Below are 15153 nucleotides of genomic sequence, written 5' to 3' on the forward strand. Positions count from 1 at the left end.
TCTCTCTCTCACACAAACTCATGCTTTCTCATGCACTCACACACACTAAACACACACACAACCACACACACTCACACAAAATCACACACACACGCACACACAATCACTAAAACACACACACACACACGCACACAATCACACGCACACAATCACTAAAACACACACACACACAATCACACGCACACAGACACACACACACAATCACTAAAACACACACACACAATCACACAGACACACACACACACACAATCACACGCACACAATCACTAAAACACACACACACGCACACACAATCACACAGACACACACACGCACGCACAAGCAGAGACGGGCACACACACACACACAATCACTAAAACACAATCACACGCACCCAGAAACACACACACACACATCACTAAAACACACACACACAATCACACACACACACAATCACACAGACACACACACGCATGCACAAGCAGAGACGGGCACACACACACACACACACACAATCACTAAAACACACACACACGCACACACAATCACAGACACACACACACACACGCACGAGCAGACACGCGCACACACAATCACTAAAACGCGCACACACACACACACAATCACACGCACACAGAAACACAGACACACAATCACTATAACACACACACACACACACACACAATCACTAAAACACATGCACACACACACAATCGCACGCACACGCACAAGCAGACACGTGTGCACACGCACACACCGTGATGGATTTTATTTGTTATATATATATATATATATATATATATATATATATATATATATATATATATACACACATATTGGGGCCGGGACTCGATTAAAAAAATCTAATTAATTAGAGGCTTTGTAATTAATTAATCGAAATTAATCGCATTTTAATCGCATATAAATATTTGACCTGAGAACAGTGAGAAATATTTTTTTTCACATGGATTTACAGTATACCATTGAATAATGACTAGATACATAAGCTTAAGCAACAAAATATTGTTTATCTTTGTTCAGCCAAGTCTAGCAGACCAGTGCAATTTTTGCCATGAAGTGTAGCAGTAGCATATTTAGAAACAATTTAGAAATAGTACATTTCAGAATTCAGGAAGCTTATAGGTGCTGGAACCTTCTGTAAAGTGTTTTTTAAGTAAAACACAATACTGTCAACTACATTCAGAACATTGGAAACACTGACTATTAGAAAACATCTTTCTCTTGCTTCAGAGGAAATAACATACTAAGTCCAACTCTCAATAACCTCTCGAAACTCATCCAGATAAGTTATTAAAAATGCGGGAAATTCTTTTCTGTAATTAATTAACGCGTTATTTTTGTGTAATTAATTAATCTCAATTAACGCGTTGAAGTCCCGGCCCTAATATATATATATTTTACGCAGGTCACACTCACGGGTGATGATGTAATCCTGTGTCAGCGTCTCGGCGTGTTTCTCCTTCCTCTTGCTCTTGACCACACACAACATCGCACCTCTGAACAACAAACAACACACAAAACAGCACATTAGCTCCAAAATAAGCTTCAAAACGAGCTAAACAACTAAAGAGCAAGACATCAACTGCAACAATATTTCTCATTTGAAGTCATTCCCTAAACAACTGTAAACTTGGGAAACCTGAATATATGAGGGCACCTTCAAATGGATTTTCAGACCTGGAAAACTCATGGGAATCATCCTGACAAATCTGAATAATAGAATTATTATATCAATTAATTATATTAGCGCTCTTTTTTTATTCCATTTTCCATAAAATAAAAATGTATGAGGGGAAAAAAAAAAGGATAGTTATATTTACATGTGTGATTTTCAGACCAGGAAAAGTCATAAAAATGAATAAACTTTTTAAAATGTCATATTATTGCTATAAATATAAATATTCTAGTCATGACGAGTTCTACAATATTTGTTTTTCTGGTATAAATTGCTATTTGAGTGAATAATAATAATAATAAACATGATGGAAACTAATGGAAAGCTGAATTAAGTTATCATTACATTTAATAGTTTTATAGAATCATTTTAATATATTATAACCCCTAGTTTAATAATAAAGTTATTATAATTATCTACATTTCGCAGAATTCTCAGGATCTTGGAAAACCTGGAAAAATAAAGGAAGTTTAAAGGTGATTTCTAAACCGATATTGACAAACAAACATCTTTTAAAGTTAAGGAAATTTTTATAACAAATCTTTTTATATCTATAAATACAGTCATATCAAGCTCTAAAATACTTTATCAAGTAGAAATAGTTATTCGTGAGTAAAAACAACCGCAACTACTGGAAAGTGTAATGGGTTTAATATTTTAATTTAACATTATGTTCCATTTTATCTACAGTATATATATATATATATATAGATATAGATAGAGTGAAGGCTTTTCTTGTGCATGTGCAGGACGTGACTTTGATGTAAACGTGCAGAAAATTGATTCTGCTCTCAGTCGACACTAATGGAGTGGATTTGTTGAGTTTCAAAGCGTCCAAACCCGGCTGAATCCGTACTGAACAAACACAGACAGAAGAACAGAAGAGTGTGAAGCAGGACTGAGCGCATCTGCACCTCTGACTCTTGACCGGGTCGTAGTAAACCTTCGCCAGGCCGCTCCCCGTCCCCACCATGATCTGATTGAGCTTGGGATGCCAAAGACAGCGGACCACGCTCTGAAACAACAGAAGATGGGAGGTCAGCATAAAGCAAAGGCATCCCGCTCATCTCCTGATGACTATATTTGGATCTGGATCTCAAAGACTCGAATGGGCCGCTGCCAGGACAGTGTGTGTGTGTGTGTGTGAGACGGAGGAACAGACTCCTGAATAACTGCAATCACATGCATGTCTATATGATCACGTTTTATAGTGAACAAGAGCAAAAGAGCAGCATTAAAGTTAGAAAAACACCAAAAAGGCCTGTTACATAAAGTCCAACCCCACGAACAAATAAATACAGCAGATTAATATCATTTAAAACCATAGAAGTAGTAGTAATAGTAATTATTATTGTGTTTTTATTATTATTATTGATGTATATTTCTCATAGTAACATATTATTAATATTGAAAAGGTTCTATGTTATGATATAATCTAAAATAATAATAAATGTGAAAAATTTAATAAAATCATTAAGTGGAACGAATGTGATATTTGTTTGCAATTATGAAATATTAAACATAATATGGTAATAATTATTTAATCATTTATTTAAAATGAGGGTAAGTGAATAATGAAGGTGTAAAGGATAAGTCATGATCATTGTTATGCAAACATGCTGTACTGAAACTAAATAAATAAATAAAATAAAAAATAAAATAAATATAGGTTTGGATTAAAATGATGGGAAAGCAGAAGACGTGATTGTCATGCAGATTAAGCACTGAAAATAAAAGTGTATGGAAATACCACAAAATAAAGCAATAAAAAAAAGAGAAAAAGAACTAGAGTAAAATAAAATAAAAGTTTGGATCAAAATGAGGGGAAATATGTCTCCGCTGTCATGCTGCATTGAAACGAATGTAAATACCACGAAAATAAGTTAAAGAAAATAATAAAATAAACATCGTCAAACAAACATACTTTAGTAAAATTAATAAAAATGTTACAAAAATAAATAAAATAAAATAAACATTGTCATGCAAACATGCTGCACTGAAATGCATAAAAATACTATAAAAAATAAAATAAACATCAGTCATGCAAAAATGCTGCATAAAAAAAAAAAAAAAAGGTTAGGATGAAAATGAGCGTAAGTAAATAATGACGCTGTACAGGAAATCCAAAAGAATAAGCAGCAGGTTTTGGGAGTCCTAATGCACTTTAAGAATGATCTCTTGAGATGAGTTAACAGCACAAGAGGAGCTTAATAAATCATGCTATCTCCAAGAAACTCTTTCCAAACAGATCTTGCGATGTGTGCAGTGTTGAGATCAGGAAAGACCTGCGGAGGCATGGGGGTGAAATCTGCTTAGCCTCCAGCTGTTCAGCGCCGGGCTCGTTTCTGAATCCTCCAGCCGGACTGCGTTAAGCCTCCCTGACCTAGAATCCGGCTTTAGACCCTCTCCCTCCCCCAGGACCGTAGCAGGGGTTTCTCTGGCCCTTATTGACTTAACGGGATGTACGGGGTTAATCCTTCTCTATGGGCATGTGGCCGAGTAATTGATTATTTAGAGAAGATCTGGAAGATTTGGCTGCGGATCTGAAATGTGCTTCCAGCTGAGCCTTTTTTGGGCCGAATACAAACGTAATCTCCTTTAGTCGCTCCATTACCTTGCAGATACTGTATCATGGGTTTTAGATCGTGCACATCTGTATATCTGACCTCTCCATTACTATTAATCGTGCCACACAGAGACCCTGGGTAAGGAAAGCAAACATCAGGACAAGCAACACATGTGAACTGTCGAAAATAGCGATATATGCATGCATCTACGGCTGTTCGTCATGTGCCAGAGAAACAGACCCTCACAATGCACAGTATTTATGTGCAGCTCAAATGTTTCTACGAGCACTAGGAGGAATGATAATAATGGTGATGTGAGTGAATCAGATCTTATGGCAAAGACTGGAGTGATATTTCAGCATTATATTCAATAACAATAATAATAATTTAACTACACTGCAACCAGACACAAGATAACTTTCAAGTCACAGTTTGATTTGTTTTGTTGATGTAAAAGGGATTTTCCAACTCAGATTCAAACCAGTGAAAAGATATGCAATGAAATAAGACTCAAAAATCCACTTGTGGATTCAGGAGGGGTGAAAACAGACGAAGAGATGAAGGTCACCTGGACTCTGTCTTAACATTAACAAGCTTTTAGTACAACGTTTATATTTTAGTTCTAGGTTTAGTCTTTCTGTGCAAGTCCAGAGCACGACTTGCTCCATAGCACCGCTCAGAGAAAATTTCAAAGGCACTTAAATAAACACGATATTTCTTCAATCTGAGAAGCACTGGATTTAATTTAGTTTTCTGAAGACTGTCAGCTTAACATTGGTAAGAGATACTGTACTTCCTAAAGATGTAATTCAAAGAAAACAAGTAAAGGGAAAGCAACAGTGGTCTCAGAATAGACCCCTGGGGAACACCAGATACTAAAGAGGCTTAAGTGGAGGAAAATATTTTTATATTCACTACAAATGACCTATCCTTTTGATAGGAGGCAAACCACTCTGAGAAACCTACAAAGACACTTAAAATAAACACTATATCACTTCAATCCCTGGCGCACTGGATCTGTTTGAGTTTTCAGACGTCAAGGCACATTCCAAATGTCACTGGAAAATAAAACTGAAAATGGTCAGGGTACCAGTAGTAAGAGGTATTGTACTTCTGAAAGATATAATTGAAGGAAGTATATAAAGGGAAAACAACAGTGGTCCTAGAATCGAACCATGGGGAACACCACATACTATAGGGGCCGAAAAACTTCCTATATTCACAACAAATGTCATGTGCTTTAGAGAGGAGGCAAACCACTCTGAGACACCCACAAAGACAGTTAAATAAACACCATAGCACTTCAAAATCAAGCAGCACTGGATCTGTTTTAGTTTTCAGACATCAAGCAACATTCCAAATGTCCAATGCAGAGGGAGCAGCAGGCGTCCTGGAGGACGCACATGTCTCACCTGGTTTTTGCACCTTGTGAAAAAGTCAGCAAAGCTGAGAACCACCCCTGGAGTATTTACTCTTTCCAGCCTGGAGAAGTGTCCACGTCCCGGCACAGAGCACGACCCCACTGCGGGGTTACGGCCTGTGTTTACACTTGAATGATTGGTAGCTCTTCCTGTCACAGGATGGCCTGGTGCAGCACTTCATAAAGACAGCACTTAAATTCTTCAGCCGTCTTGCGCTAGATAAACACTGTAAATAGCTCCTCGTCAGGTCAGCTATAAATAACTTTAGTCTTCTGGACGGGCCAAAGGTATTTTCAGTGAACAAGAGCCATCCACTGCTGCTAATGTGATTCTACCGATTCCGGACATAAATGATGTGAGTATTTTGGAGTTTGGCAGAATAAATCAGCATTTATCGTCATTATATGGAAAAGAGAAACTCGCACATATGGCCTAATGTCTTAGTTAATACTTCATAATATTAAAGAAAAACAATATTGTTATTTACATAGGGGTGATGTCACATGCTTTTTATTTTAAGATAAAATATTACAGTTGTACCGACAATCTTGTGAAAACACAACACAATCAATTAATTATTGCAGATTTCTGTATAAATAAATATTAAATTTGATTAAATTCTATAATTTTTGTACTGGTAAACAATCATACAAACAATTAATAATAAACCTAATAATTATGTGTTTGTGTGTATATATAATTGTTTGTATGATTGTTTACCAGTACAAAACTTATAGAATTTAATCAAATGTAATATTTATAAAGAATAAATAAAAATACACCAATAACGAAATGTCAGTTTAATTTATATATAAAATACTATGAAATAAACGCACGAAATTACATTTTTAATTATTTAGTTAATTTGCAATAACGAAAATAAACAAATGAATTAAAATTAATATGCAATTATACCGGATGCAATTCTTCTGTGAAGCTCTAAATGAGAAATCTTTGAAAATGTGTGCGCTTCTTTAACAAGAGCAATGGATGCAGATTCATTCTGACAAACTCCAAGACAACTGGAAGGAGGATGATATACTACAACTACCACTAATAGCAAAATGCACCAATCCAAAACATTATTTCCTTTACCAGAAATCCTTTATTTATTTAGATTGTTGGACTATGTCTGTGATTCATCACACAAAGAATATTGTGTACTTCTGATTAAGGCTACTGCTGCTGCTCCATGGTTTCTGTGCTGCATGTATTCAGTGTGTTGGAAACCAACATCTGCTTTATGCCATCCTGTCAGCTTTAAGATAAGAAGCAACCTGGGATGGAGAGAATTAGTCTTTGTGCTGTTCTGACTAGAGCTGGAGCGCTGGGACTGAGAGAAACACATTTGATCACAGATGGCCAGGGGAGCTTTGAGCCGTCACTCAGATGTGCCTCAGAAAGAGACGCTTCACTCGCTTCAGACAAATCCAGCTCTTAGGAGCACGGGGATGCTTCTCGAGGTCACGCTTGTGTCATTCCAGCAAATGGATGGAGGAAGACAACGTTCCCTTCACTTCCATAGGGACGAATGAACAGGCTTTCACTTCGTGTCTGCAGTTGCACAAGTAACCTAACAGTACAGCATTTACCAAGTAAGACCCACAGTCTTCCTGGACATAGTTTCCATTATGAGAGAAAATCATATTATTTGGATGCTCTCAGTTCTAGTTACTGTAAAAATGTACATAACCGGATATATTATTATTATTATTATTTATATATATATATATATATATATATATATATATGCCAGATTAAAATCCAACACAATCAAAATATATATTTTTTTTCTGTGAAACTCTAAATGAGACATTAGGCAATATCAGCAATCTTCTCTTTCCAATGACAATTCATGCTGATTCATACCTAACTTATTAAATAGCGAAATATCAGATTAATGTATATATAAAATAAATTTTCATTTAAATAAGTGTGGACGACCCTGGGGTTTCAGTCAAGTTTGGCTGACCGGCATCATAACCAATCACAGACTGAAAACACTGAAAATCCTTAATTTGCTAGTTAGTAAAATGGTCCCAGCTGTCCCATACTTCATTGCACTTCATCAAATCATGTTTTGTGATCTGGAAACATTATAAGTCTCGACACAGTGCTGTATAATGGATCATTCTCAGCATGACACCAGCACAGGAGTGTGTCAAACCTACCGTATCGGCCACTTCAATCTCATAGACCTTCTGCAGAGATTCCCGCTCGAAGAACAGCAGCTTCCCGTTTCCTTCGTCCTTCTTCACCGAGGTTCCCGTCAGCAGCAGTTTATCATCCGGACTGAAGCAGCAGTCTGTCCTGTTCAGAAAACACCCATCAGCACAGTTACAGGAGAGAAAAACTTCACGTTCATAAAGACTTACAACACACTTCACAATCTGCTGTGCTTTTATGCATAATGCTAAGCAAACAGTATTAACATAATATACAGGTTCCCAGCAGTGTTTTTCTAGTTAACTAAAAATATTTTTTTAACTATTCATTTATATAAAGCTGAAATACATACAAATGGCTTGATGTCTGAAAACTAAAACAGATCCAGTGCTGCTTGAATTGGAAGTGCTATGGTGTTTATTTAACTGTCTTTGGGGGTGTCTCAGAGTGGTTTACCTCCTCACTAAAGCACATGACATTTGTTGTGAATATAGGAAGTTTTTCGGCCCCTATAGTATGTGGTGTTCCCCAGGGTTTGATTCTGGGACCACTGTTGTTTTCCCCATGTATGCTTCCTTTTAGGGGGGAACAGTCTTACCACTGTTGTACTGAACATTTTAATTTTATTTTCCAGAGACATTTTGAATGTTGCTCTATGTCCAAAAACGAAAACCAATTCGGGAATGCTCAGGCTGAAGTCTTATAGTGTTTAAGTGTTTGTGTTGGTATCTCAGTGTGATATGCCTCCTGCCCAAAGGACAGGACATTTGCTGTGAATAAAGCTAATTTTCCTCCAAGCTGGCCCCTTTAGTATGTGTGTTCCCCATGGTTCGATACTAGGACCACTGTTGTTTTCCCTTTATATACTTCCTTCAATTATATCTTTAAGAATTACCATATTTCTTACTACTGTTACCCTGACCATTTAAAAAAAAAAAAAATTCTAGTGACATTTGGAATGTGCCTTGATGTCTGAAAACTAAAACAGATCCATGTTTGCTTGAATTAGAAGTGCTATGGTGTTTATTTAACTGTTTTTGTGGGTGTCTCAGAGTGTTTTGCCTCCTCTCTAAAGGATAGGACATTTGATGCGAATAAAGGATATTTTTCAGCCCCTGTAGTATGTGATGTTCCCCAGGGTTTGATTCTGGGACCACTGTTGTTTTTCCTATGTATGCTTCTTTTGAGGTTCATCTTTCGGGGGAAGCAGTATCTTTTTACCGCTGTTGCACGGACCATTTTAGTATGTATTTATTGTATTAGTATAGTATATATTGTGAACAATGGTAAAATAATATCAGGCTAATAATTTATCAATTAGTCCATTGTAATGTATCGTGTGAGAATGTGTAAATATATATATTTATAACATCAATAAAATTTGTTATTATTGTTATTACTATTAAACATTATTATCATTGCCACATTATTTGTATTTCCTATAAATTTTTTATTTTACCATAAATATTTAAAATACATATTAATTATTATGGAAAAGCAGGACATGCTTCCCAAAAGAACTCTGTTCCCATGAGAAGACTTCAAAACATCTAGAGAGTGGTCAGACTGATCAAACAGAAGTGTTAAAAGTTTCCCTTTACATGGGGAAGAAGGAGGTCAGGCCAGTGACAGCAGCGAGAGGTTTCCTGAAGTTGCGTATGTCCCACGTCTTCAGAGTGTCGTCTCCTGAAAACACACACAGAACAGAGAGATGAGCGATCGAATCGGAGCTGAATCAGCATCATTGTGTGTCTGCGTTAGTCAGAGTCTGATTCCTTACACACTCCGATCACTTCACACCAAACAAAACCTCTTTTATCTGCACACAAGTCCACTTTGTTTTCACATCCAGCATAATCCAACAGATTCAATATATTTGAGCATTTAAAACCTACAAAATAATTCAGTTGTGAAGGTCGATGCAGAATAGAGGTGGGCAGTATAAAATAAAATCATATGAATCATTTTATATCAAATTAAGAGTATTTTTCACTGTTTAGGTAGTGTTGCCGGAAAGTTAAAAACCATATGTAAAATGTAAAACAACTTTTAGATTTAATATAGATAATTAACATCTTAATGAAAATAGTTTGAAAACCAAGAACAGTTTCTATACACTGATTAAGAGACTGAATTTTAATGATTTTTGCTTCGTTTAAAAACATGTTGGTTTCAAATTTAAATAGAAATTTAATAACTGACATTTCGGTCTTTTAGGGTGACGTGATGTTCTATGGTGCGACACAGATAAGAGAAACAGATTTTTTTATCTCAAAACATCTTTAAAAAAAAAATAAGAAAATGTGTGGAGTGATATAATCATCACTCATCTTAAAATAGTATTTTCAGCAGTTTTGAACGGATGACAGCAAAGTTTGTCTTGAAATTGTCCAACAAGTCATGGGGAAAATGATGTTAATTATAATTTAATATTAAATAAATGAGCAATATACAGTATTGTTCAAAATAATAGCAGTACAATGTGACTAACCAGAATAATCAAGGTTTTTCGTATATTTTTTTATTGCTACGTGGCAAACAAGTTACCAGTAGGTTCAGTAGATTCTCAGAAAACAAATGAGACCCAGCATTCATGATATGCACGCTCTTAAGGCTGTGCAATTGGGCAATTAGTTGAATTAGTTGAAAGGGGTGTGTTCAAAAAAATAGCAGTGTGGCATTCAATCACTGAGGTCATCCATTTTGTGAAGAAACAGGTGTGAATCAGGTGGCCCCTATTTAAGGATGAAGCCAACACTTGTTGAACATGCATTTGAAAGCTGAGGAAAATGGGTCGTTCAAGACATTGTTCAGAAGAACAGCGTACTTTGATTAAAAAGTTGATTAGAGAGGGGAAAACCTATAAAGAGGTGCAAAAAATGATAGGCTGTTCAGCTAAAATGATCTCCAATGCCTTAAAATGGAGAGCAAAACCAGAGAGACGTGGAAGAAAACGGAAGACAAACATCAAAATGGATAGAAGAATAACCAGAATGGCAAAGGCTCAGCCAATGATCACCTCCAGGATGATCAAAGACAGTCTGGAGTTACCTGTAAGTACTGTGACAGTTAGAAGACGTCTGTGTGAAGCTAATCTATTTTCAAGAATCCCCCGCAAAGTCCCTCTGTTAAAAAAAAGGCATGTGCAGAAGAGGTTACAATTTGCCAAAGAACACATCAACTGGCCTAAAGAGAAATGGAGGAACATTTTGTGGACTGATGAGAGTAAAATTGTTCTTTTTGGGTCCAAGGGCCACAGGCAGTTTGTGAGACGACCCCCAAACTCTGAATTCAAGCCACAGTACACAGTGAAGACAGTGAAGCATGGAGGTGCAAGCATCATGATATGGGCATGTTTCTCCTACTATGGTGTTGGGCCTATTTATCGCATACCAGGGATCATGGATCAGTTTGCATATGTTAAAATACTTGAAGAGGTCATGTTGCCCTATGCTGAAGAGGACATGCCCTTGAAATGGTTGTTTCAACAAGACAATGACCCAAAACACACTAGTAAACGGGCAAAGTCTTGGTTCCAAACCAACAAAATTAATGTTATGGAGTGGCCAGCCCAATCTCCAGACCTTAATCCAATTGAGAACTTGTGGGGTGATATCAAAAATGCTGTTTCTGAAGCAAAACCAAGAAATGTGAATGAATTGTGGAATGTTGTTAAAGAATCATGGAGTGGAATAACAGCTGAGAGGTGCCACAAGTTGGTTGACTCCATGCCACACAGATGTCAAGCAGTTTTAAAAAACTGTGGTCATACAACTAAATATTAGTTTAGTGATTCACAGGATTGCTAAATCCCAGAAAAAAAAAATGTTTGTACAAAATAGTTTTGAGTTTGTACAGTCAAAGGTAGACACTGCTATTTTTTTGAACACACCCCTTTCAACTAATTGCCCAATTGCACAGCCTTAAGAGCATGCATATCATGAATGCTGGGTCTTGTTTGTTTTCTGACAATCTACTGAACCTACTGGTAACTTGTTTGCCACGTAGCAATAAAAAATATACTAAAAACCTTGATTATTCTGGTTAGTCACATTGTACTGCTATTATTTTGAACAATACTGTATAATAAATAATGGCATTTATATATAAAGATTTTTTTTCCTTCTTAATTTTTGCTGTCACGCCATAGGAGAAATTTGTGTTACAGTTCAGTAAAAATGCAAAAAAAAAGTTTTTTTTTTTTTTTTTTTAAGAATTGAAGTTAGTGACCCTTTATGTTTTCTGAAAGATCAGACTTCACACTACATAATGTAAATATATGCATTTTTCTTAAAAAATGAATTTTACAAATTAAGCATTTTTAGTGCCTATTTGTGAACAAATATAATATAAAATATATATTTTTTTACTGTCTCTTATAGGCAGTCCTAATACAGACAGAACCAGCGGCGGGTCTGACCTCCTCGTGATGCGAGAGTTACTCCGTCGTAAGAGAAAGTGAGGCAGGTCGTGTCTGATCCGGCGGCGTGAGCCTGGCGACAGTGGAACTTAGTGTGAACCTGAAAAACACAACCAAAGCACACATAAGAGACACGTCTGGATGAGCAGAGGCCAGTCCTGCGCTCCATTAACACTTTCACAAGAGCTCTGTGGCCCAAACACTTTCCATCTGCAAAACCACACTCCGGTCTGAAAAGAGAGAGCCTCCTGTCTGTTCAGTTACTGGACCAGCGAGTCTTCAGCCTCAACAGAGTGACGAGATTTCTCAATGAAGAGCTCCAACACCTATATACATCAAACGCATTTATTTTTGTGAGGTTTTGACACTTTTATTAGCATGATAGTTGAAAGCTGAGAATAGAACAGAATAACAGAACAAAACCATACAATAAAATACAAGAATGGAATGAACAGGGTGAAATACAACTTTAAATGAAAAAAATATATAAATTAAATTGAATTTAAAAAACAGTTGAAATAAAATAGTGAAACAAAATAAAATAAATAAAACGAAACTTGAGTAAAAAAAAATTGAATTAGCAGATAATGATAAAAACGTAAATTAAAATATGTAAATAAAATAAAATAGTTTGAAAAAAAATGAAATAAAGAGGTGAAATATTTTTTTATTTTTATAAACAGGTAAAATAAAATTATAAATGAAAATAAAAAATAACTCCGTAATATACACGCACACACCCGCACACAATTATTCTTTCAGTGGGGAAATTACAATGAGTTAAAATAATGGTGTTTATGATTCTTATTTAAATATGTTTTGGTGTATCAGTTTTACATCTATTATGTAATAATCCCTGTATGAGTTATGAGCAGCAGCTGTTGTACACTAGTGAGTGATATCTGGTCAGTGTGTGTTTGTGTGTGTGAGTGTGCGGACATGAGTGAGAGGAAGACATTCACCATACTGCTGTGTTCTTGGACTGAAGACTATAGACTAGAAACAGCATTTCTTGAAGGAGAGCACGTCTGAATCTGTGTCTGAACTCTGAGCTCCATTAAAACTCTTGAGTGCCCTCAAATACACACAGCCTCGGCTCAATGTAAAGCATTAAAACACATGATCACCCGATATGATGACCATGATCAAAGTGTATGATTCATCTAATAATATTTCCCAATTTCAGTCAAGCTGTCTTGATGAACAGATCGAACAGTTGCGGAAATCATGCAGAAACCTTATTTTAGTATCACTGATACACTTTCAGTTAATATTTTGAATTAGATTTCATTTTTATATATATATTTTTTTATATATATTATCTCTCAACAGATAAATAAATTTATTACAAAATATAATTATATTTTGAATATAGTTGAGAGCAGACTGAACAAAATGAAGAATAAAGCAACAAAAAAAAAAAAAAAAAAAAAAATGTTGAATGTGTTTGGAATGACATCATGGTAACCAAAGACCATGTAACGCTTGTGAACTCTTTTTCTGTGTCAGTAACAGTGGAAATGTTCAATAGGGTTTTTTTTTTTTTTAGAAGCCAAAACGGTTTGAGTCCTTACAGAAAGTGTCTCACAAAAACAAACTCACCATGAGAAGTTTTCACTGGAGCTGTGACAACTAGCCCCGCTCAATTAAAATAAATGAAGAGTGATGGAAACCGAAGAAGCGTAGAGAGGGAAAACACGAGCTGAGGACGGGAAGACACGACAAGATCGACGGAAGAGAAAACGAGGTCCAGACACAGCGGATGGACGTTGCATTGAACAGAAGTCGTGGCACTGGAACGGCCAGATAACGACTCTCTAGCCTCTCCGCCAAACCAATTTACTGCTGCATAATTGCCATCTTTATCTGAGTTTCTCCACCTGCTCGTGCTTCGCTCTGATGATTAACCCACGGCCAAATCAGCTTCATTAATTCACTCAAGCTCTTCCACTTGAAACGAAGGACAGCCGGTCCTTCCTTCAATTCAAGTGGAAGAACCTGAGTCAAGCGTCTTTTAACCATCTCTGCTCTAACAGTGTAAGATTCATCAGTATGTCTTACTGTGAAGGAGAAGACAAAAATGTAAATGTTACTGTGAAGGAAATATGACATTGTCATAATTAAAATAAATAAAATTATGTATTAAGTACATTTATTTGAATTAAAATAATCTAACTGAATAAAAAAAATATATATTTTCAACAATTTCAACAAATTAGAATATGGCGACATGCCAATCAGCTAATCAACTCAAAACACCTGCAAAGGTTTCCTGAGCCTTCAAAATGGTCTCTCAGTTTGGTTCACTGGGCTACACAACAATAGGGAAGACTTATGTTCTGCCCATTGTCCAGAAGACAGATCACAAGGAGGGTAAGCCACAAACATTCATTGCCAATAAGCTGGCTGTTCATAGAGTGCTGTATCCAAGCATGTTAACAGAAAGTTGACAATAAGGAAAAACTGTGGAAGAAAAAGATGCACAACCAACCGAGAGAACCGCAGCCTTATGAGGATTGTCAAGCAAAATCGATCCAAGAAGTTGAGTGAATTTAACAAGGAATGGACTGAGGCTGGGGTCAAGACATCAAGAGCCACCACACAGACGTGTCGAGGAATTTGCTGAACCACAGACAACAACAGAGACATCTTACCTGGACTAAGGAGAAGAAGAACTGGACTGTTGCCCAGTGGTCCCGAGTCCTCTTTTCAGATGAGAGCAAGTTTTGTATTTAATTTAATTAGAAGGGTGGAGAAGCTCATAGACAAAGTGGCTTGAAGTCCAGTGTTAAGTTTCCAAAGTCTGTGATGATTAGGGGTGAAATGTCATCTGCTGGTGTTGAACCCGTTTACCAAGAAATCTTGGAGCACTTTGTGCTTCCTTCTGCTGACCAGCTTTTTGAA

General features: G+C 36.4%; 1 protein-coding gene across 1 annotated transcript in view; it reads right to left on the bottom strand.

Moving 5' to 3' along the window:
• LOC127966858 (WD repeat-containing protein 70) overlaps positions 1-15153 on the bottom strand; it is a 50820-nt gene that overhangs the window by 6585 nt on the left and 29082 nt on the right. Inside the window, exons 11-15 of the mRNA XM_052568177.1 lie at positions 12250-12349; positions 9431-9515; positions 7835-7973; positions 2590-2690; positions 1417-1496 (exon numbers count right to left, since the gene is read on the bottom strand). Of these exons, the coding sequence (XP_052424137.1) occupies positions 1417-1496; positions 2590-2690; positions 7835-7973; positions 9431-9515; positions 12250-12349 (505 nt within the window). The remainder of the gene's footprint in view (positions 1-1416; positions 1497-2589; positions 2691-7834; positions 7974-9430; positions 9516-12249; positions 12350-15153) is intronic.

Source organism: Carassius gibelio, chromosome B10, assembly GCF_023724105.1.
Source record: "Carassius gibelio isolate Cgi1373 ecotype wild population from Czech Republic chromosome B10, carGib1.2-hapl.c, whole genome shotgun sequence".
Taxonomy (NCBI): domain Eukaryota; kingdom Metazoa; phylum Chordata; class Actinopteri; order Cypriniformes; family Cyprinidae; genus Carassius; species Carassius gibelio.